The sequence below is a fragment of the Taeniopygia guttata genome, chromosome 3, assembly GCF_048771995.1.
Source record: "Taeniopygia guttata chromosome 3, bTaeGut7.mat, whole genome shotgun sequence".
Taxonomy (NCBI): Eukaryota; Metazoa; Chordata; class Aves; order Passeriformes; family Estrildidae; genus Taeniopygia; species Taeniopygia guttata.
The window spans coordinates 55980248-56005689 of record NC_133027.1 but is presented as its reverse complement, the minus strand read 5'-3'; the positions used below and the strand labels follow the sequence as shown (position 1 = coordinate 56005689).

Sequence of the window (25442 nt, the reverse complement as noted above, 5' to 3'; positions counted from 1 at the left end):
TTAGTACATAGCTAAAGATTATAGCATCAGCCTAGTCGTGGGGCACCCACACTTGAGCACTAAGAAAAGCTGCATTTAGCATTGTCATCTCCACATGATCTCAAGTTCTCCCTGCCACTTCCACAGCATAAGTGAGTGAGGTACATCAAATACTCGAGTAATACCACATAGCTTATGCCATGGGTGGTTAGCACATTCAGTCCTGCAATGGAGCAGGTAAGGAATTGTCACTAGCATGAAAGACAGTGTAAAAACCCCACATCCTCTGGTACGTGTGGGGCAGGGGGATTATGTGCAATGCTGGACTGTCCCTGGGTGAATGGCTGACAAAAAAGGGACCACACACAGACTCAGATATACTTCACTAAGAAGAAATGAAAACTCTTCACATATGTAATGGAGCAACAAGTTTGTGAATTGCATGTTACACCCTCCCAGAAAGGTCTTTACTGCTTGAGTGACATCTCCAACCTTTTGTATCCAACATATCTGCCTAACTGTCCTATAAACAGAGAGGAGATTCAGGTCTCTTAGCTGTCATCAAATATTAATGCAGATCTTAAATATCTTCATTTAAAAAACAGAAGATCACATACTACATATTCAGCAGGTACTGTGACAACACTCTCTTTTGTGTTTAAGAACAGATTAAAACAAAGTAACTTGGCAGACTGTTGTTAAAACAATGATGTTACGTCAGCCTGTGGTTGATGTAATCTTTCTCTTACATTCTACTGCTTCCATGAGAAACTGCACATTATGGCTTTGTTGGAAACAAGAAATGACACTACAAGCCACATTAACTATGCATCTTTAAAATCTGTCACATTTTATCTTGAAATTATTTTCACTTAAAGAATGCACATTTAAAAATACTAGTGGCCTCAAAAATATTTTATGCACAGTCATAATATGAAAACTATTGTTTCTATCCTAAAAACACCTGTTTCCATAAATTGCTGAGTACTGTTGTGAAAGAGAAATGCAACTTGTGGTATTACTCAAAACAAGCCCTTTTCCCCAACACCTAAATTTTTATGTCAGCATTTGTCATAATCCCTGAGGTACAGACCTCTACTGAGCTGCAACCATATCTTATTTAGAATACCTCATAAGGATTAGGTAGGAAGCATACAGACTCTGGAACCATGCTGCACACTGGGTAAGAGTTCTACACTAACCAGAAACAACTAAAAAATGGTGATATTTGAGCAGTGAAAAACTGGTTGTCCTTTCATTCCAGGTCCTTCAAACTACTGAAAAAGACTTTCCAGAAATTGCAGAAAGAGTAAAATTTGATTGTGGTAAATCAAACATACATTTTATTTGATGTCAACACTATACAAGTAATATGTATGAACAAAAGCACCTTGCTAGCTAGCAAAATTTTAAGAATATAAATTAATTATCTTCTACTGATCCATTCAGTGAAAGAATATTATATATTTACTGATCCTTTCAATAAAGAATATTACATATTTAGTTTACTCTGCACCACCTAAGTGGTCTGTTTACTTTTTTGCAATTAAGGTATATTGAAATCTATGCTTTACACATTTTCAATGTATTTTTTATATATTAACTTTAGAAATAAATTAGTTGTTTGAAAACGAAAGTCTGCTGAGGAAAATATCTTTAAAACATAAATACTTAAGACACTAAAAACCTGCTGGATGTTATTAAATTGTATATTTATAGCACACTATGTTCTGTTGTGAAAAATCAATTCTGCTTTTTTAACATACTCAACTGAATTTTCAGCTATGAATCACAATCTTACTGACATGAAATAAGACTTTGTGCTCTCCTGTTAGATTTACATCATCAGTTTTATCCCATTGTTTGCACATATTTTTAAAACCATTTTGGAAAATCTTATTTTGACTTATTTTCACCTACTGATAACAGCTCTGGCATAAAACACATCACTACTTCAAATACTCTTGTTGAAAAACAAAGGAAATAAGTATTTTGAACAGAATGGCATTATGGTATTTTTTTAAAAGTGTAGCAAAAATGATCCTGTACAATAAAGTAAATCTCATAATCAAATGCAAAAAATAAATCTCATTATCACAGAAAGTGATGAGAAGGTTTTTCGCTTGTTTTCAGTACTAAGAGATGAATGATTGAATTCTAAGCATCATGTTCCTGTCTTTGAAGCTCCCTGTCACTGTCTCATGAAGAATATGTCATACATTTGCCAACATTAAAGCTCAAATATTAGAATTTGCCTCAGAATAATGAAATATTACTCTGAAATGAAAACTTCAATTTTCCAACCATTTTGGTTACCTCCCTCTTAACTAGCTTCTTCTCCTTATCCTGACATAGTAAGTATCCATACAGCTTTTAGGCTGCAACTGGTATTACAAAACAAATATAAAAATGCTATCTCATGAAAAATGCAATACTAATGATTGATAGCAGAAAATTACCAAATACAGAAGCAACTGCCCAGTGTAGCAATACAAGATGAGATACATTGCTAGACCCCATCCATCAAGTTCTAATGCAGAAGCAGTGAAAAGGAATCAATGGGGCACCACTCTGGTGTCTTTAGGAAAATATCTGATGTGTTTAAGAAACCCCTGGATCACAACTTTCTAGTTAGCATCCATAAAGAGCCTGGCTTCTAGGTTAATAACAAATACGTTAATTTTTCTCTGCCATGTTTAAGAGAACCATTTTTATAAGTCAATATTCTACCACATGACTCAGCTGAGAAACAGTGCTTTAGGGAAAGACTTTACTGATTAGCATGCAATACCTGTTGCTTTTTATTTAGGCAAATACTTATTCAGCACCCTGCATACACAGGACTGCAGCAGTTCTGGATAAACTCAACACAAAAAGTGATTTATTTATTAATTCCAAATGCTAAGAAACAGCCTATGGGAAACCACCCAAGAGATTTTTATCCAGAAGCACTATGACTACCATATAGTTAATTAAAATTTGGTAGAAGTGCCACAGATATGCAAGAATCTCAAAAACAGTTACTCAAAACCTAATAGGTTGGAAAAAGTAGAAGCTAGGCTACAAATAGACTGTCAATAAAAGAAAATTAAGAAGTGAAAGAAACAAGCCTAAGGGAATTTTGAAATTGCAAAGAGGAAAGAAGGGCAAATAACAGGTAAAACTAAAGAATGTATCATTATTTTACAAAAAGGGATTGACTGTCATGCAAATATAAAAACCTTCAGACAAACTGGCAAAACTTCATATTGGATACTTTATTATATATTTCATACTGTATTTGAAACATCTTCATCCTTGATGATGAAGGTGAAATGCTACTGTATTTTTTGCTTGACACTGTAAGTGCATTTTTATCAAGAGCAGACTGAGGGATGTTGACAATCTATTCAACTATCAATTGGTTTCCAATTCCTTTATTTTCAGTCTTCTGTTTCTTCTCAGTATTATTCAGAGTTCATAGAATGACACTATCATGTCTATTTTCTGTTTCAGGTACAGATGAGTCTTTCTTCTGTTCTTTCTTCTGTAATTCTTTTTTCCCTGTTGTTATTCCCAAACCTATTGCTGACAAACTTATTTTCAGTCTGGAGGGCTCACATGAAACTTATTATCAGAAGTATCTTACTCTTTGTTTGAGACATGGGTGTTGAGCAGCTGCCATTGTACAGCTAGAATTGTAATGTGGAAGCATAAACGGCACCACGAAAGCCCAAATAATTTTATTAAAGGAACAAAAATGTTACTTAAAAGGTTTTAATAGCCTAACAACAGCAATTGGCAAGAATTAACTTTTTTTGTAACATGTTATGTGCACAATGTTATTGATCTCTCTCAGAAATAAAGACTGCAAATATAATGTAACTTTTTGCTATTTAGTTGAAGACTTGTATCTTTATATATACACATATGTGGAATTAGCAAGCAAGTCAATTAACAAATATTAACAACTGCTCACGCAGTGTATCTTATGCTCACAGCTTGGCTATCATAGACACTTTTTAGATCCTGACTTAGACACTCCATTTAGGATCAGAAGAATGACTTTCTGCAGGTGTTTACCATCACAGAGAGACTGTAGAATGACCTTGGTGACAAGGTCAGACTGGACACCAAACTTGTACATAGATCCACTGAAAAGCAAATTGATCCACTAGTGTTCTGCGACTTAAAAAGGCATCTCATTGAGTTATTACTTGACCAGAAAGAAGCATTAACTTTTACCATGTGATTATGCTTTTATGCAGATAAACCAGATATTTGTAGTCTGATATTTTATTTTCCATATTGCTACCGCTAGACTGCAAGGATTAAGGGGGACTGTAAGAGAACTTTAAACCTCCAGGTTGGTCCACATTCCAGAAATATGGATTTTGGCAGTGCAGAAAGTAACAGTAATCTGCTGGGTGGTTTCCACCCAGCAACACACTTCTTGCAGTTTCTTTTCCTCAGAGATAGCACAAAGGAAGTCTGATGTATAAACTTCTTACAAGCCACTCAGAAGAAACATCACAGAAAACAGGTTGGCATGTGATAACTTTCTTTAATATGTATCATCTCATTTTACATTATAATACTACAAACAAATTTTCTTTGAAACAAGTCTACAGAAATCTTCATTATTGGATCCTGAAAATATTTCAGAGATACTTAATGCTAAAGTTATATTTGACATAAGATTTACATAATGCTCCTCCTGACAGTCAGAGGATCTATTGAACATCTTTACCACAATATCAAAAACTGACCAATCATTCAGGTGAAGGAGCATATATTGAAAAGCTCAACTCATTCCAGCATTCACTCATCTTCTTTGGGATTTGAGGTGCCATACAACAGCTGCCATGAGGTGGGTGGTCCATAGAAGGACACTTTGTTGGCTTGCTGTTCTGTTTGCTTTAAACAGCAGACTGAACTCTACTTTGAAGATGAAGCTTCAAAATTACCCTCACTAGCACACCAATTTTTAATTCCTGAACACATACCCTGTGGGGCTAGCACACAGAGAAAGTTTTTGGTGCAGTTGTAGACTCTGCTGAAGTTAATGGATGCTGCTCTGTAACATCCTGTCAAAGCCTGATTACCCACAGTGTATACTGATGCAGTTCAGCAAGTACTGTATTTCTGCCTTTTATTCATATCAATCTCTTTTGGTTCCCCTATTTTTAAACAGACTTTTAAATAAATGTGTAGCTGATATGTGCTGTGACACTTATTAGCCACAGAATCATAGAATACGCTGAGCTGGAAGGGACCCATCAGGATCATCAAGTCCAACTCCTGGCCCTGCACAGAACAGCCCAAGAGTCACACCATGTGCCTGAGAGCATTGTCCAAACGATTCTTGAACTCTGTCAGGCTGTGACCACTTCCCTGGGGAGCCTGTTCCAGTGCTCAACCACCCTCTGGGTAAAGAACCTTTTCCTTGTATCCAACCTAAACCACTCTCACCTCAGCTTTATGCCTTTTCCTCGAGTCCTGTCACTGGTCACCAGAGAGAAGAGATCAGTACCTGCCCCTCTGCTTCCCCTCACAAGGGAGTTGTAACTGCAGTGGGGTCTCCCCTCAGTCTCCTCTTCTCCAGGCTGAATAGACAAAGTGACCTGAGGTGCTCCTCACATGGCTGCCTCTAAAGGCCCTTCACCATCTTTGTTGCCCTCCTTTGGACACTCTCTAATACTTTAATGTCTTATTTATATTGTGGTACGCCAAACTGCCCCTGGCACTCGAGGTGAGGCTGCCCCAGTGCAGGGCAGAGCAGAGCAAAACAATTCCCTCCCTTGCCCGGCTGGCCATGCTGTGCCTGATGCACCCCAGGACATGCTTTGGCCTTCCTGGCTGCCAGGACGCGGTAGTAAGCAAGTCTCCATTGTGAATAGACTTCTGACATTAATTCTGATTCCCCTTCAGATCTTTTCATCTTATTAAATGCAAAACACTCAACTCTGACCAAACTCTAGGTAACAAGTAAATTCTCTTTCTGTAATTTCTGTGTGCTTCAAGGAAAAGATAAGTGCTTGAGTACATGTACAGGTAGGAAGAACTAGACCTGGATACAGTGCTTTGTCTGTATTAAGTAGTTTTCAAAATTCACTATTTTTGATGTATTTATAGAGCTACATTACCTCCCCTGTTTTAATGTCCTAGCTATGTATAATTCTAAAAAACCTATCCAAATCACATTTTAAAACACATCAAAAGAAATTTTTCAAAATTCTTTAAAATACAATTTCTTCTTCCCTGAAATTACAAAATAACTAATTTAAACTCCATCCCAATATATGTTTTCCTTCACTTGTTGGCTTTAAATAAATATATATTAACATGTACAAAACCAAGAAATTAAATGCACATATTTCACCAAGATGCATCTAAATCCATATAGAACTGGAAAAAATGGGAATAATAACAGTGCCCTTTCGTAATCTAATATCAGCAAAGAACATCCATTCTCTCTATTGCTAGAGAAAGTCAGATGTAGTGCTCATGTAAAAATAATTCAAAGCAAAGTTCTGTTTGGCCTGTGAAAATGACACATAAATTCTTTACGCATGGTCATACGGGGATTGAATTAAAGCCAAACAAGCATCTGATTCTTGCTTTGAATACTGGTTGATTGACTGCTGTTGTAAACCATTTAATGGGACTCACATTCAAAACACTGCTGAAAAACTGTCTCATTTTAGCAATCTGAGATGTCAGTAACAGGACAAGTTCAAGAAGACAGATTTAAATAAATGTTTGGGAAAAATATATCTACCAAATATACTACTTGGTGGATTCTTTTTTTGTAATTAGTTATATACCAAATTCCTTAATCATATTCCAGAATAGTCTAAAGAATATTTCTAAATAGCAGAGCCTCAATTTCACACAAATAAAAAAATTTATACCATTCTAAATGATCTTGTAATTTTTCTTTCTCAGTCATTTGGATGCATATAAATAATATTTAAATGCATAAACATTTACAGAAGACAAATATCTAGTTACAAACACAAAGATAAACATAACTATGAGACATACATAACCCAAGGTAATAAATGTGATAAGACAGATACATAGATAAATAAATATGTATAAATGTATCTCATATTGATTTTGTCTGATCTGGATTTTGCAATAGTTTCGCCACATCCTATACTTTTTTTCCTCTGTACTGCTTCAGATTTTTTGGTAACAACTTAGCCAAGTTAAATAAAGGTGACCCTAAGCACAAACAAAACATTACCAGCAGCTAGAATGTGAGAGGTGCCTGGCATGCTTAAGTATTTAATTAAAATCCTCAGAAGAATCCTCAAGACCAGTAAGCACTTCCAGCAGCAATGCTGCAGCACAAAGAAGTCACCACAAGGGAGAAACCAAATTGTCACCAAAGCCCTACATGTAGTCCTGAAACCAGCACTAACCTCTAACAGTGGTATTTCTGTTCAGACAAAGCCTGAAGACATAATTCTGATTTCTAGCACTGTAATAACCTAGCGAGGTGTCTGTACAATGTTTAAAGTCTAATTCTGAAGACTTATTATCAAATCTGTGGTACCACTGCAATTCTCTCTGTAAATGAATGCAGTACATGAAAGTAAGGTCACATCTCTGCCATACCAGAGACATTTCACTTAGCTTTAATCATCTATAAGTACTGTGTCTAATCTGACTTAGTCACACAGCCTGTCTTTAAAGTCAACAGAGAGATGAGCAGCTCCAGGGAGTGATACATCTCACTTATCTTAAACACTCATTTTAGGATGAGAAATGGAATGGGATTGTGGAGATGGATAATTGAACATAAACTTCAGCTGTCAGAGAGAACCACTGCACAGAGTTCCTGCAGAGCCAAGGATGAGGGAGAGATTTCTGTCAGACTCCATGGATCTTACAAGAATCAACTAACATACTCCAGAAAAAATGGCTTTTTGCACATATAACTCAGATATGCAACTGACGAGAAGAAGATTATTACGTACTTACCAAAAACAATGGAGGACTCACAGTAGTAGTAACCATTTGGCTGCTTTTTTTTAAACATGGAGCAAAGATCAAAGCGGTGCAAGATCTCATCTCCAAAATAATGGTTTTTGAAATCATCATACAGACTAGAGTCAATTTTTTTCACCTTTAAAAAGAAACATAAAATTCAGTTAGGCATTCTACTTGGACACTGTATTTTCATATTTAATTCCTATAGTTTTCATTTTAACCGTAAATAGTTAGTATGGAAAACTACTTCAAGATGCAAAAAAAAAATAGAAATAATCATATGCCAAATCTTCCGTTTTAGGGAAGAACTGTCTACTGCAGAAAATAACAATACAATAAAAGTGTCATTAGTCCTCCTTTCTAGCACTTCCTTTTCAGTCTTGCAGGAAACAAATAGACATACATAATGCTACAACTGCTTTAACTTCCAATGGTTTGCAACAGTGTTCATGGAACATGCAACTGGAAATTATTCTTGCTGTCATCACTGGGCATGCTGCTACAAGGAACAATCTCAAATGGTCATAAAGGGCAGTTTTCTGAGTCATTAAAATCAACCCACAGGAAAAAACGGTTGAATTTTACTAGCACTAGACTTCTTTTATTTCAGTAAATCTAAAAACTTTCTGGGATTTATAATATTGGAATCATTAGCAGTTTTGCATATATGAAGCAGAATATAATAAATATTCTATGAGGCTATTTTCAGAAAACATAATTTCAGTAGTTATTTTAAGAATTATGGGGTCCTCATTGCATTGCATTGTCAATAAAAATATATGATCTCCATAGAAATTCAGTATTTTCTCCTTCAATCTACCGCCCAATAATGCTGTTTGCTATTTAAATATCATTATTCTATGCTAAGGAATATTAGGAGCTTTTAGCAGCTTCAGCCCCTACTGGTTGTTCCCTACTGCCTGGCTGCTGGAGTCCAGTCCAGCATGCGGGACCCTCAGTCTTTGATGATGTACCTGCTGCTTTCATGTCCCAGAGACACATACCACAGCTGAAAGAACATGGACATGGTTGGCTAAATGGATGTCACTGCCTTCATCAGCACCTGCACATGGGGCTCACAGGAGACACAAGTGCAGGTCCTTCTGGCAGGGACAAAAGGTCAGCAGTGTAGGATGGGCATGACTTTCTCTCCATGTACATGTTTGTGCATTCCTGAAACACCATCATGGCCCCTCTGTCCCCCAGTACCCCTGCCCAAATTGCTGGCCTCTTACTGAGCCCACAGGTCTCCCACTTGCTGGCTGGTCCAGCTTGAGGTTTGGCAGTGAACACCTGCACTCCCCATACACAGTTTGGCAATCAGTTGGACAGGTGTCCCCATTAGCCTCATTTTAACCAGGGCTGGCTGCTCTGGCAGCCTGCACCTTCCCCTCCTCTGTTGTGCTCTTCTCCAACCTCTCCCCCGGCACACCCCCATGCATTTGCACAGTCAACCTGCCAACATCCCGGACCTTCGGCTTTACATCCCCAACAACTGCAAAGTCCTGGTTTGCCTGCAGTTTCTTGGCAGCTCATCAGTGTGAAAAGTAAAGTCTGTTTTAGCGAAGGTCAAATGTCTTTCCATTTCCTTAATCTCTGAAATTATGACATCTAGTGGTGGATGGTTTTCATTTCAGGAAATAGAAATTTGGGAGTCTACATCTCCCTGGAAGTCTACATTTATTCCATCCTCACAGCAATTACTTAATATTTTATATTCTATGGCTAGGCTAGTCCTTATGTACTAAGGTTGTTCTGTCATTAAATCAGCATTCCTTGCTTTTTGGCTGACAGTTCTAGGAAATACAGTTAGACATCAATTAGTAATAAAAAAAGACATTTTCAGCCAGAACACTTGTCAAAATGTGAAGCCTTGAGTTCTTCTGAAATGAAATGAAGAAAAGATAAAAATCACAACTTCATGCTCCAATAAAAAAAATAACATTTACAAGAGATTGGGATTTTGCTTGTCAAATACAGGTTGCTAAGGTGTTAATCAAATGTTGAAGGCTCAGGAATTGAGCTGTGCTTGTGATGCACCACTGAAAGGTATTTGGAAAAACAACCATGGGAAAACCATGGTATTTTTAGTAACTGGAACAATTTCTGGAGTGCTGCTTGCAGTGAGATGTGAAAGGATGAAGCAATGCAGACAAATGGAAAGGTCATGGCTCATTTCTTAACTGAAAGGGTCTGGAGCAGTAGAGATGCAAGAGAAAAGCTGTTACCACATGGGAACAGTACAGATGCTGATAATAAAATAAGCTATGATAGAGGAGGTGAGAAACAAGAGTACTTGAGAGGACACTGAAGCATTTGGTGCTGGAAGGGGAAGGAGGAAAGACATCAGCCTCTCGAGGAAGCACTGTGAAGGATGATGCCTGTGAAGGACACGGCTGAGTAAGGCGGGACTGCCAGAGCGCCAGGAGAATGCCGCTGGCAGCCCTGCAATGTCTGGTTTTTCTGCCCATGTCTCTGGGAAGGTGCAGCCCGCTATCCCAGCAATTCAACCCCACGCAGGCCCCGTAGTTCCTGCCACCGTCAGCCTCGGGACCAGGAGCGGGAAGGCTCCAGCGGTGACAGCGCAGGGAGCAGAGCCGCAAGCCCCCCCAGGCTCCGTGTGGCAGACCACAGCCCAGCACAGCGCCGAGGCGCCCCTCCGGGCGGGCCTGCAGGCGGCCCCGGGCAGGCGGGACGGGCCCGCGGCGGGCGCGGCCCGGCCGCAGAGGCGGCTCCGGCCCCTGAGGGGCCCGCCCGACAGAGCGCCCGGCTCCGCCCGGAGAGCAGGGAAAGGGGACAGCACCGCGGCTTCGGGCTGCAGGGAGGCGCACTGGGTCTAATGGTGACGCTGGGACGAGCTGCCCGGCCGTGCTGAGGAGGGTGAGTAGCGAGCGAAGTGGGGGAGGTCTGGAAGTGGGAGAGGATTGGAAGTGAGATGCTGACAGGGACTGGTACGTCCGATTCCCTTATGTGCTTCTCCAGGAGCTGTCGCTGTGTGATGGTGCAGCATAAACATGGGGCTGCGACCCTGAAATGATGGCCAGGCTCTGGGGCTGCACTGCTGGGAGGAGCCATGGTCAGCGCAGGTGTGTGTCACGAACCTCTGAGAGAAGATGATTTTGTGCATGGATATACATGTCCATGCATGTTACTGTATTTATGGGTACTTGGGTGTACTAGGTACACCTATATTAAAAAAATATAAAGGACACAAAGGAAAACTGTAATACTATTGCTGGTAGTTAACTCTGTTACTCCTTCCTTGGAAGCGGATGGTGGCTGTAGTTACTGGCTGTGTCTTTTCACTTGAACATCTATAGTTAATTCCTGGTAGCATCTAAGATTCTCCAGTGATGGAAGACTGACTTCCTGTTAACTTCCTGTTGTCATTTAAAGTTGCTTCTCAAGACGTTTTGGATGAGTTGTGAATAAAAATACCTCTTGCCAACAGATGAGTGCCACATCAGCCACAAGCTGTGCCTTGCCACCACCACTTGAGCCTGAGCAAGAGGAGCAAGAGAGCTCGGAGACACATATGTCTGTTCTGTGGTATGCAGGGCAGCTGGCAATTACTTACTATGATACAGAAGATTGCTCAGTCTACTTCATGCCTGACATACCTGATAATGAAGACCTCAAGCTACTGCAAAAAGTGATTGGGGAACTTAACCCTCAATGCATAGTGACCAGTGCAAAACAGGACCAGAATATTGCCAAATTCCTGACCAACCTTACAGCTACTTCTGGTGATAAAGACATAGGAAAACCAGAAATTGTCCTGTTTCCCAACATAGATTTTGGTCTAGAAGTCAGCAAGCAACGGATCCTGTCTAGGCAATTTCCATTTATCCCATCCCATATGACTGCTACAGACAAAATTCTCTATTTGTCCTCAATCATCCCTTTTGAGAGTCCACTCATGATACGAGCCTTAGGGGGCCTCCTTAAGTTTCTAGACAGAAGAAGGGTTGGAGTTGAACTCGAAGACAGCAGTATAGCAGTTCCTATTTTGGCCTTTAAAAAATTTGTGCTGTCAGATACTGTGAATCTGGACCAAGACACTTACTGTGTCCTGCAGATATTTAAAAGTGATATCCATCCTTCTGTGTACAAGCTATCCAGTGGACTTAAAGAAGGATTTAGCTTATTTGGAATTTTAAACCGCTGCAGATGCAAATGGGGAGAAAAACTGCTGAGGTTGTGGCTCACACGACCTACCCGGAACGTTACAGAGCTGAACAAACGGCTGGATGTTATCAACTTCTTCCTGCTAGCTCAGAATCATGAAACAGTCCTCACTCTTCAAAACTGCCTCAAGAATATTAAAAATGTGCCTCTTATTTTAAAGAGAATGACTCTTTCCAACACAAAAGTTAGGGACTGGCAAGCACTGTATAAGACAGCATACAATGCAGTGTGCCTTAGAGACACATGTCGTTCTCTGCCTAACACTATTGAACTTTTTCAGACTATTTCACGTGTTTTCACTGATGATCTGCACTATATTGCTAACCTGATCAGCAAAGTGGTAGACTTTGAAGGCAGCCTCTCAGAGAACCGCTTCACTATTAGACCCAATGTAGATGCCGCAATTGATGAGAAGAAACGAAAGCTGATGGGACTCCCAGACTTCCTTACAGAAGTGGCACAAAAAGAACTGGAGGCTTTGGACAATCATATTCCCGCCTGTTCTGTGATCTACATTCCTTTGATCGGGTTCCTTCTCTCCATTCCACGCCTACCAAATATGGTGGATAAGACTGACTTTGAAATTGAAGGCTTGGACTTCATGTTCCTGTCAGAGGATAAGCTGCACTACAGAAGTGCCCGGACCAAGGAGTTAGACAGCCTGCTGGGTGACTTGCACAGTGAGATCAGAGACCAGGAAGCACTCATCATGCACCAGCTGCAGACAAAGATCTTGGAGAAGTCTGAAGTACTTAACAGCGTGATTGAGTACACTGCACACCTGGATGTGCTGCTAGCCTTGGCAGCGATGGCCCGAGAGAATGCCTATTGTCGACCTCGCTTTACTCACCGCCATGGCTTCCACATCAAGGACGGAAGGCATCCACTCATGGAACTATGTGCAAAGACTTTCGTGGCCAATCCTGTGGACAGTGGTGAGGCTACCAGACGAATAAAGATCATCACAGGGCCCAACTCCTCTGGAAAGAGTGTTTACTTAAAGCAAGTAGGTCTTATAGTGTTCATGGCTCTAATCGGCAGTTATGTCCCTGCAACAGAGGCAGAGATTGGAGTAATTGATGGGATTTACACAAGAATCCACAGCAGGGAATCAGTTTCCGTAGGGCTCTCCACGTTCATGATTGATCTTAACCAGGTTGCCAAGGCTGTAAACAATGCCACAGAGAGGTCCCTGGTACTTATTGATGAGTTTGGTAAAGGCACCAACACACTGGATGGCCTGTCCCTTCTGGCTGCTGTCCTGAGGTACTGGATCAGACAAGGAACACAGTGTCCACAGGTCTTTGTCTCCACTAATTTTCACAGTTTAATGCAGCTAGAACTCCTGCCTGACACACCTCTTCTGGAGTACCTGACCATGGAGACCCATCAGGATGGAGAGGAATTGATATTTTTCTATCAGATCAAACAGGGCATGTCCACCATTAGTCATGCTGCCAATATCGCTGCATTAGCGGGAATGCCAGCGAAAATTATTGAAAGAGGAGTGGAAGTATCAGAACTGATTCGCAACGGAAAACCTATCAAACGTCTCGATAATCCTTCAAAATGTGATAGGATGGAAAAATGCAAGTCTGTTGTAGAAAAGTTTCTTTGCATAGACCTTGACGATCCCCAAGTGGACTTGGAAGAGTTCATGTCTAAAGAGGTGTTGCCTTCTGCAGCCTCAGTCCTGTAGCAAGGGTATGTGTAAACACATAGACTGCATCATATCTACCATGGACAGTCCGGTACTTCAAAGAATGATCACTATGACATGACACCTCACAGGACATTTAGCTTGTAACAAACTGTCTGCAGTTATGTCCTTCCTCCTTCTTCTTGTTTAAATCAAGTACTTACATATCCCTGCAATATGGTGTATCATATGAGTGTATGAAGAGGAAGAATTTTAAGAACCTCCTCCAGCTGTTGGGTCACTCATTTTGTGCATTTTCTGTCCCTGTTGCTGGAACCTCAGATTAATCACAATCAGCAGAAAAATCACAACACATTTCTGCTGATCTTAGAAGACTACTAAAGGAACATGTTTATTGTTTCATATTGTGCCAAAGTGATGGTTTCTGCCATTTTAGGATCAGCATAAAAGATTCCAAATAAATACATGGCTCAGACTCTTGTACCAACAATTAACAGTTGTCACAATACAAACCACTGACACAGAGGCTGGCATAAGTAGCAATGCAGAGGGATTTAATGGCTCTGTAGCTTTTCTTACACCACCTTTTCATGCCAGAGATCCCAGGAGTTAGTTATAAAAAGAATGTTGGTGGTCATATTCTATGGGGACTGATAAATAGAAGTACATTAGTTTTACTGAGAACTATTATCTTCTTTAAGGTCCTGTATGATACAGTTGTATCATGCATTCTATGTGTCTATGCCACATGGGTATAAATAAAGGCAAAATGACAAATCTAGTAATGTAAGAGAGAAATTTCTATTCTATTTTCAATTATTAACATTTGAGGATTAACACCACAAAGGGAGGATTCCCTTTCACTTCTCTTGTCATGCAGAGGATCTTTACTGAATATAGTATTTTATGTATGCACATGCAAGAAAAGTTCATTAACAAATTTATGATGCAAGAGCCATATCTAAACACTATCAAAGCAATAACCTCTCCTGCAGCCAGGCAAGTGCCTGATATTCCTCATGTAAATAAGACAGAGGAGACATTAGATAGCTTATTGTCTGCCAAAACTTGCTCTAACCACTTACATTATGGCAAATAAAAGACATACTATATCTCTCATCTATATGTCATTTCAAGAAGCCAAAAATATTAATGTCACATAAACTGAGAGAAAATTTACATTAAAAAAAAATTAAATCCCTTCGTAATTATCAGTGTTGAACATGTTATCTGGTATATGTAGCTGAAGATAGCAAAAAGATGAGTATCAGCATACATCAAAAAGATGTATAATTAGAGACACTGTTTTGGGTTTGTTTCAGTGTGGAATTTCCTGCTTGATGATAAAGGAAACTATAATTATTACCAAATAAATACCTTATGCTATTTATGTATGAAACTGGAAAGTGACAGAAGTTTAATATAATTTATATTTAAAAATACAATAATAAATTACTGAATTGTATATTTAATGCTATTTCCAGTGCAATCATAACAATACTGTCTGCATAATATCTGGTATCATGATGTTACCATTGAAGTGAATGGCAGCACTGGATCAGGCCTTGAACAGGCTCCTGCAATACTCAGAAGTGTTGCAAATACAAATATTTTTCTCAATAATATATTCCCTTTTACTACCTATACATGCAACATCTTAAAGATACACCGTACAAAAGAATATAATATACAAAAGATTCATGACTTATCATTTTGGCATTTCTTGTTGTCTACCACTGTCTAGGCTAGGGATATACTCTGCACTAATTAAGTAGATACCATCAGAGCAATTTAGCTGTCAGTCATCTTCTACTTATGAAATTTATTTCACAGCATTTGCAGTTTTGGCAGTATTAAGTATCAAAGGACCTTCAAACGTCCTACAGCATTTATGAAGTGCCTCACAACACACCCTGAAAGAAACAGGATTGTGAAAACATTATCTTCAAATGCAAAACTCCAGTTGCTTCTTTTATTGTGCTTCATTAAGTTCTTTGCATAGAAGATAGTGATGCTAACCCAGGATTCTTCTCATTCAAATTATTCTGGCAATAGCTGAACATGTGCAAGTAAATTATATACCTTTGTCACCTTCTACAAGGACATCTAGGAGCACACTATACCTCCTGTTTTTGGGGAAGTGTTCAGCGGCCCATCTGATCTGAGAAATGTCCAACTAAGCATGAAGAATGAGTTGGTCCCATTTCTGAATAGGTAAATAAGTCCTTTAATTTGAGAAGCTGAAGGGGGTACAGTAAACCAGATAGCTCTTTTCTAATCTACTTTATTTCACACTTTCATCCTTTATTAATATCTTTTTCCAAGTTTTTTAGATTTACCATTGTTAGCTTAATTATGTGTCTTCAAAGTGAAAACCTTATTTCTTGAGATCTTTAATTCTGAATTCTCAAACTCTTTGCTTTGTAAACATAATTTTTAACTTTGGGAAAGTTAAAATCTCTACAGAATACATGCATTTCAAAATGATTGCAGATATATTAAGGTTTAAAAAACAGATTTGTTTTCCCCCAAAATGTAACTTTGGTGGAATTTAGATGTCATTGAGAAGAGCTATTATTTCAAATAAGGAAGCTTACATTTAAAAAAAAGTAATATAGTTATATAAAGATATGGCTGAGAACTATACTCAACCACTTCAGTACTATTTGCTCTTTTATAAGCTTGCTCATGTAACCTTCATCCACTTCCCTTTTCTTGCTTTTCATATTGCTGTATGACCTGAAAATGCAATTAGACATCGTATTAAAATGTACTGCCAAATAATTACTCCTTTTATGATACGTATTTTTATTTACTGTTTTCTGTAAGTGCATGAAACTATCTAACTAAATGCAGGAACACAATGAAAGAAAAAACTGTAGTAAAGACTGATGTTTATACCTCACACTGAATTGACAGAAAAATGTACAGATTTTTAATACATAGTATCTTTCTATGCAGCAGATCATATGCATTATCCAGCATTACGGAAGGCTCAGGAAGATGATTTGGAATGACATTGACCTGGTTCTGTCACCAGCAGTGAATATCAGAACACAGAAAGGATGTATCCTGGCTAGTATTTCATGGAAGGTAGATAAATGCAAATGAAACAACCAACCAGCCAAAAAACAGTAAAAATACAGAATAGCAAAAATTCCACTCTGATTGTCTCAGATGTTTTAACCAGTTAAATCACTGAAGAGCTGATATTCTAGAAGATCTGTGGATTTTTAAAATTAATATTTTAAAAACGCAACTGACATTTCAAGCAAAAGCTTCTGTGAGTTTACAAATTTAATATTTATCATATACCACCTGCATCCAAAGGCTAAGTCTATTTCTATTTTAGAAAAGTATGCATACCCTCAAATTTTCTTGATGTATCTCAATTATCACTACCTTCTCTCAACTGATTTCAAAATACTACTTAATTAAAACATGCACCTTCAGCATTTTTAGACATATTTCTAATTAAAATTGAAAGCTTAATTATTAACTTTAACCCATTATTGAGGAAAAATTAGCTTAAGAGATTAGTTTTATGTACTTTAATTCTTATTTAAAATATTTTTTCTGAAAATTATTTTACTAGTCAATGTTAAAGAATCACATAAAATATTCTACACAATGTCAATAAAAAACGTATGGACGTATACCTTGTGTTATGTAATACAGTACTACAGTTAAATTAGTATGAAAAAAAAAAAAGGTACACTAGTATTGCTTCTACACATTTTTATCACAGTTATATCCTATCTTCATGTATTTGTGTATTTTGTCAAAAAAACCCTAATAGGCAAGAAATAACTGCCTGCAAGAGAGAATGTAGAAGATATATCAAATTATATTATATATATTTATTAATATAGTTTTTCCTCATTACTCTGAAATTCACCAAACCATATTCAGTGGGGAACTAACAGTCTGCCTACTATGCATAATCCAAACAGAAATTCTACTGTTTATTTGCACATTTTCTCCTATACAGTAGCAAAACTCAACAAACAAACTGCATGCATACAATCTACCACCTAATGAGAGTTCTGCAACTCTGAACAAGTACTTTTATGCTTTGGTCTTGTCTAATTTCCCAGCAGAAAATAGACCATGATATTACTGCACCGAGAATATCAAGAGTGGTAAATTACAGTACAGGACTGTTTAAACAGTAGATACATTAATTATTTCTTTAAAAGACAAGTATTAAACTCTAACCTCTTCAGCTGGTTCAAAGTAGCAAATATGATGCTACAGCATAAACAACACTGTCCATCTCCAAATTAAACTTCCTAGATTGCTGCTGAGCTATGTCAAATGTGAGCTTACCTGCTTACGGAGCTCTGTTGATTTTGTCAACTTCATGAAGGTGAGATGTGGTTTAAAAGCTCTTTCTTCTCCTGCCATGATACCCTTTTCTTGAAATATCTTTTTCATAGTCTCTGACAGGAGAAGAAAATTGCATAAATACAAAGGTATTACATACTGTAATGCTTAAAATGTGCTTTCAAATGTAATTTTTAGTCATGGGTGCTTCACATAAAAGAAACAAGATGATTAGTACAAAAAGGCAGGGAGACTAATACTTAATTTCAAAGGTACATATTCTTCCTTCAGAGGTCTATACTATTTCCCATGAAAATTGATATAATATTTCATGTGAAACATTTGCAGTTAATATCAGTTAAATAATGGCAATTAGAAAGCTGCTCATGCTGTCTGATTTTGCTATCAAAATAGAGACTCAACATTAGCACTGTTCAGCAGTCACTCTCACTAGAAGTGTGGGAATCTTCAGGAAAACTCTATAACAGAATTCTCAATTCAAAACCAGTATTCTGTGGTGAATTCTATGATCTGTATTTGGGTAATCTCCCACTCAGACCAAAGCAAATTTGGAAGCCAAAGTTCTAAGTTTTGGCACTGGATTTACATGCCAGTATTAGAGAACATATTAGGTGTGCTGATGATTTTTACTTGGGTTTTAAAGCTTCACTGTTGCCTTCTGAGCTAATTTCCTACTTTTAATGTACTTTTCCTACTTTTATCTGTTTATCTGTTTACAGTCCAGGCCAAAACAACTTGACAACACTGACCTAGTTTACTATTTCACAACTCCTCTGCCCAATGTAATGTTTAATTTCTTGGAAATAAATTTCAGTGTAACTTTTGAATTATGTTCGATGGGTTTTTGTTAGATTAAATACTTTCAACTTTTGAATTATGTTCTATGGGGGTTTTTCTTAGATTAAATACTTTCAATGTGAAAAATTTGTTTGAAAAAAGGGTTATATAAAATTGAAAAAACCTGTGATAAAAATAATACTGGCAAATAGAGTATTTCTATTGCTGAAAAACAGAAAAATTACAAAACCTTAATCTTTTTTTTCTTTGCAAGTACAACTTCCAATTTTTCACTAGGTGTAGGTCTAGCTCACTCATACAATGAAATTAAAATCAAAATAGTGGAAAAATTATAAATTCTATCACAAATTTAATTAGCCCTTAACAAAACAATGTATGCTCATTTAAATATATTATTTTTTTGCTTCATAGTTCAACAGTCGTTTTTCTGACACCTGGAAGAAACAGCATCCCATCAGGAAGCAAATAACACAAGTACAGCTGCTCTACTTGTATTATTTTAAATTTTGTTTGTGGGAGACATTTCTAAATTTACACTGAACCCCCACTAAGCTCTCTGTCTCCTGTATCTATTCTCTAAACAGCACAATTCGGGGACCCATTGACATTGATATTCCAGCAAAGGGTAAATCTTACTGGACCCAGGTTTACCATTACCATGTGATGTTCTGACTCAGTCTTGTTCATAACAGTCTTTTTTTTTTTCCCTCTGAAAACTCCAATTTTTTTCTGCCATCACATCTTAGGCCATGCAGTCTTATCTGACAGTCTGCAACTAGGATCTGTGCTGATGAAGAATTGCACCTCTCCAGGTGTCCCCTCCTAACTTCGGGAAGAGCTCAGTACCAGAGCAGAGGTTTGCCAATGTGCTTCTGATCTGTGAACTCAGGGATCTCAGCAGGACAGATCGATCACACAGTGCTGTGACTGTGTGGGAATTGGATGGGACAGCTGGGCACCTGCACTGTACCCTGCTGAACAGAACCACCGGACTGCCTGTCTTCGTTTTGTGCAAAATAGCTTTGTTTGCTATCTGGTCAATTTATCTTTCCAAAATCCTCTTTCATACCTGGCAATTCCAATCAAGAAAAAACAATGAAAACCTGAGTCAGAAGAGAAAAGCATGGAGAGGCAGACTGCAGTTTTAAATTTAACAGTTTTACTTGTGTGTAGGTGTGTGTCTACACATGTTCTCAGGGGTATCAGACTTCACACACAGCTTTGTCACGGCACAGACATACTAAACATCACAGCTCAAGACATTGGGCTTGCTGGGACTAGATAGCCCCAGTTCTGTAGAATTTAACATGTACAGAAAGTACAGTGACATTTTACTGGTTAAGGTAACTTATGAACATAATTAACACAATGTTTCCTTCTTCAAAAATAATGAAAAATAGAATGAAATCTGACTGAGTAGAGGGGGAAAAAAGAAATAAAGAGAAATGTTTTCCTCAGAGCACAGGAATGTTACAAGATAATGTAATGCTATTAATATCCATTAAGCTCTTTGAAGAAGTGGCTACAAGAAGGGATTTAGCAGAAACTGGAAAGGACACATGGATGCTGTGGGCAAGAGAAAGTTCTAGGCTTGTGAGACAGCATAAAAGTGGATCTGTCGACTGGCAAATACACAAAAGTTAATGATGGGAATTACACTGGCTAAAAGAAATTAGAGGCCAGTGATGAGAAAAATAGAAAATGTCCAGGGGTTTTGACAAACGAGTATCCTCCATCTTACCTCCAGACATTATCATTACTACTTAGTGAAAAATCAAACAAAATCTATGTTTTCCTTTATTAGCCTCAGGCTGACTGATGTTTGCAGCTTCAAAGTATACTCTAAAAATGTTAAAGCTATTTTTAGAAGCACAGTGACTTCCTGGAACAAATTTTTTGGACAGTTTTCAGACTGCCTTTCATGCAGTTTGAAGTATTCTGTAATATAATTTTGTACCTCATTTTTATAATGTCAAAATTACTGAATGTCATCTGCCTCTTACGCTGAATGCAGCTGAATCCATTAGATAACTCTTTCCCTATAATTAGGATGGAAATGTGATATCTGAAGCTTACTCGGAACCACTTTACATGGGAAAAGCTCAAAAATCCAACAGCTAGATCAATACAGAACAATTCATGGTAAAATTGCTTATTGAGCCATATTCCATAATACAAATGGCCATCTTCTTTCCAAAGAGTTCATTAGATACAGAAACCTGCTACATATGTATACTTCCAGACTATTAATTTCTGCTTGTCTCAAAACCATGTTCATTCAATTAAAAGGTTTATAATTTAGAAACAGTATTCTATCTTTTTATTGATTTTTTTTTACTTTACACTTGGAAATGAAGAAAAGCTGAGCATAGATAACTTATCATTAGAACTATCATGTTAAGCCATGCTAAAATTATTAAGTTCTTAGGGTTTTTTAAGAGATGGTCCAAAAGATAAGGCAGAGTCAGACCAGTTTCCCAGTAGTTCCTTGCTTGTGTATTAGACTTTTCTACAGTGAGCTGTCACTGTCCCAGACCACTGCCATGTATCAGCAAGCTATATTGTTATTTCAAGCACTCATCAGGAGTATGTGTGGGTTGTTGTTTCTCTCCATCACCACATACATATACATAAGAAAGATCAGCTCGTTCATAAAGTAGGATGCATGGAGCAGCTGGGCATAGCAATCCCCACTTCGTGCTCATGTCAGTACCTGAGCTAAGCCTTACAAGATAATGACAATGTGAAGGTAAAGGCCTAAACTGAAAAAGAAACATAAGTAGAACTTCCTAATAAAATTTTCTTCTTATAATGGCTTCAATCCGTTCTAATACTTCCTACAAGTTTGTTATGACCACAAAAAGATGGGAGTGATAGTACCTTCTTTTAAACTGCAATAAGCATATTGCTTCATTTTATTTATCAGAGCTATTGTAATTCAGTGTTAGACAGCACAATATGAAAAAGAATGTAGATTAAAATATAAAAGCATTTGCTGTCCTCGTTTTCAGTACAATTTCAGAGAATCATTTCATCATTTCAGAGAATCATTTAGTAATTTCAGAGAATACTTCCAGTCCCACCTAACTAAACAACAGCAATTTGGACTGCCATCTTTTTGTTCACTTTGTACAAATCAGTTCTTCTAAAGGAAAATTACAACACTTTTGAGTTCCTAATTTTTTCAATGACCTAAGAACAACTGACAAGAGGCAAAATTCATTTATCACAGCTTCAGCCATCTGTAACTAAAGTGAACTAAATTAACTGAATTAAACTATTTCCCTAGGCTGCCTGAAGGGAGGGCAATGCAATTCACCCTCAAATGGATGCTAAATGTGTGGATTCACAATTTTTAAAGAAGCTCATCCTTGATGAGCTTTAAACTATCATCCTTGTCAGAATAGACTGCTCTGCTCCAGCCCCATGCCTGCCAGTGCTCCTATCGTTTCTACCAACAGTTACGTAGCTATACAGTAAACTTCATGGGCAAGCTAAATAGGCTAAAAATTAGCTGTCAAAGGTAAAAATGTTAATTTTATCAAGCTGAATTCTCCATGTGGCTGCACAAAAGGGTCAGTTTGCTTTGGTATGGTGGCAATGTAAGTTCATGCTCAAGTAAAACTGTAGTATCTAGAGAAGAAGATGGGCAGTATGACTCACTTTCCTTTTCTCTCACTCTCTAGTGTGGACTGCTAGGAAATCAATTTGAAGAGATTAGACTAAATGTCATTTATACACAACTAAAATTAAAGAAAATTATTGTTAGTTGTACTGCATGTCAGCCTGAGAGTTGTACTACAGTGCAGTCCTGACTATCAAAGTATTTAAGCCAACAGAACAACATTTCTTAAAATCAAAAGACCAAAAGCAAATGAAACATTTGTATGTATAAACAGAAGAGTAATTTTTCTGTTGTGAAATACTAGCTCCCTCTCATGGTCAGATCATAACACACATCATTAATTCATAAAATCAACATCTGCAAATCCTGTAGGTAAAAAAACAGGATTCACTTATTCACTTTTATCAGCTGCAAGCAGCATTTACAATGTAGTTATCAAAATAAAAACCAAGTACTTCATTACTTTTCCCAAATTCACTTAGTGTTTTGGTGCTGGTTTTGGCTGAGTACTTTTCTTCATAATACCTAGTATAGGGTTATTTTTTGGATTTATGCTGAACAGAGGTCTGATCATTCAGGGATGCCTTGGTTACTACTGAGCAGCACTTGCACAGAGCCAAGACCTTTCCTGTTTCTCAGCCCACCTCTCCAGCAAGCAGGCTGGAGATGCACAAGGAGCTGGGAGGGAACACAGCTGGGACAGCTGACCCCAGCTGACCCCAGAGATATTCCATACTGTACGGTATCACCCTCAGCATCTATAGTGCTGTGGAAAGAAGGAAGGAGGATGGCATTTATCTTCTCAAGTCACTCTTAGTGATGGAGCCCTGCTGAATCACTGAAGGGCTGAATATGTGCCTGCCCTGGGAAATGGTGAATGAATTCCTTGTTTTGCTCTGCTTGAGTGCATGGTGTTCACTTTCCCTATTAAACTGTCTTTATGTCAGCCCACAAGTTTTCTCACTTTCACTCCTCTGACACTCTCCCTCAAATGGCTGGGGAAGAGTGAGTGAGTGGCTGTGCAGGACTGAGCTGTCAGCTGAGACTAAACCACAGCAGCACAGCAGTCCTTCAAATATTCTGTGGTGCAGCAAAGCAGAAGAAAGTTTTTTAAAATGTCCTGTAATTGTAATATGTCATGTAAACGCACAATTTCTAAAAAGACTTTGACAAAGAGTTACTAAAATATTCTTCAAACCTCTGTCAGAACTGTTTAACACTATTCCTGGTAGATAATTAAATGATGCTAATATCTTGGATTTTTGGGAAATAACTAGGAAATCAGAGCAAATAGAAGATTCACATTAGCTCTTCTTTTCCTGGACTTCCATCTCTGGCAAACGTACATCTACACTGGTTATTAGCAGACATGCAGTGACCACATTCAGATGTTATTATCCAACAATTTCTCTGTATAATTTACAGAACTAAATGGCTTCCTATAATGTAGAAGCTAATTTAACTTCATCTATTTTCTATTGACTATGTTTTCAATATTTCTCCTTCATTCATGTACAACACAAAATAACAACATGAAATCAAAATTCACATTAGAACATAGCAGAAGCCATACATAATCTTGAAGTAGCGAAACAGTGATTCCTTAATAAATTCAACTGAGGTCTTTGTAAAAGGTCAAACCAGCTGCACTTCAGAAATTAAACTAATGAATAGTTAGAGAAAACACTGTATTAATAAAGACTTTTTCAATTTTTCCCTCTGTACTGGACTGCAAAGAGGTAGAGTGACAGCAGCAGTCCTTGCTACTCTGCAAAATGGGTTATTGCTCTATTAAAAAATGGTGTGACCTCACATTCCTCAGAACACAAAAGATAATTCATCAATACTGAAAAACTCTTTTAAAGAATCTTTCCAAGGAATAGTTGGAATTGCTAGGATAGTTTCAAAGGACACCAATGAAATACAGACAGTACTGTTCTTTGAGAATTTTTATTAAATATCTGTAAACAACATAGCTTAAGTATAGACTCATAAGCAGATAAAAATAGGACAAAAACAAGGTAGCATGGAGTCTTTACATCCCACTTACAGATTTGCACTATGTTTTTTACATATACTAAATAAAAAGTTATCAGAGAACAGTACTGTCTGTAATTCATTAACATCATTTTGAAATACACAAAGTAGGCTAGGAAATTAATTATGTAGCATTTACAGCTGTTAAAGGTAACTTAATTTTGACTAAATTAGCACCAACTTATCTTTGAGCTCCATTCTCATTGAAGTTGTTGAGAAGTCTTTAAAACACTTAAACTAAATTGACAAGTTGTACCTGCTATTTCCTTAAGGAGTGTTGTATGATCATTTTCTGCCAAATTCACAAATCCAACTTGATTTCTGAAGTGATCAATTCCTTGAAAAGACAAATCCACTCTTTTTCCTTTCAGGAGATCATTTACAAAAACCTTGCTGTCAGAAAGAGCACCAGCTGCTCTGTTGAGAGGAGAGAAAAGACCAATGTCAAATGTATTTCTGGTATTAATCATTATATCAATAAATGTAACAAAGATTTTTTAGTACCAATTTATTATCTACTGTGGTACTTTTGCACTAGTTTCTATCATTATCATTATTCTTATTATTATTATTATTACCACCTTTTTATAAAGGTAAAGTGGTTCATACACTGTGCTGTAAAACCAAACATATAATAAAAGCAGACTTAGCAGTGGGTGTAATTCCTCAAAAGTGTTTATCTCAGTCCTCAAGGCATCCAGATACTAACATGACAGCGTTTCCATTCACTTTGTGAATCCCATTTAAATAAGATGATTACTCAGAAGTATTTAGTTTTCAATTCTTAAATTAATTTTTTTCCTCTCCTGATATGTCAATTGAACTAGG

At 37.6% G+C, this 25442-nt stretch overlaps 2 protein-coding genes across 5 annotated transcripts in view; one reads left to right on the top strand and one right to left on the bottom strand.

Moving 5' to 3' along the window:
* The window catches only part of AKAP7 (A-kinase anchoring protein 7), an 83711-nt gene that overhangs the window by 40510 nt on the left and 17759 nt on the right, over positions 1 to 25442 (bottom strand). For all 3 annotated transcript variants that reach the window (XM_012572649.5, XM_030267937.4, XM_030267936.4), the window contains exons 5-7: positions 24871 to 25031; positions 18137 to 18249; positions 7951 to 8095 (exon numbers count right to left, since the gene is read on the bottom strand). In XM_012572649.5, coding sequence (XP_012428103.5) covers positions 7951 to 8095; positions 18137 to 18249; positions 24871 to 25031 — 419 coding nt within the window. The remainder of the gene's footprint in view (positions 1 to 7950; positions 8096 to 18136; positions 18250 to 24870; positions 25032 to 25442) is intronic.
* On the top strand, positions 9995 to 19028 carry MSH5 (mutS homolog 5). Of its 2 annotated transcripts, XR_012055041.1 has the most exons (3): positions 9995 to 10839; positions 11411 to 16021; positions 16769 to 19028. XR_012055041.1 is itself a non-coding variant. In XM_030267935.4 (2 exons), exon 2 carries the CDS (start codon positions 11411 to 11413, stop codon positions 13844 to 13846), a length of 2436 nt encoding a protein of 811 aa, XP_030123795.4. In that variant the 5' UTR covers positions 9995 to 10839; the 3' UTR covers positions 13847 to 19028. The 2 variants fall into 2 exon arrangements, 1 of the variants encoding a protein (XP_030123795.4); XM_030267935.4 differs by having other exon boundaries at positions 11411 to 19028.

Excerpts from the sequence above, each read along its gene's own strand:
- MSH5 (XM_030267935.4), top strand. The coding sequence starts at position 11,411 with ATGAGTGCCACATCAGCCACAAGCTGTGCCTTGCCACCACCACTTGAG.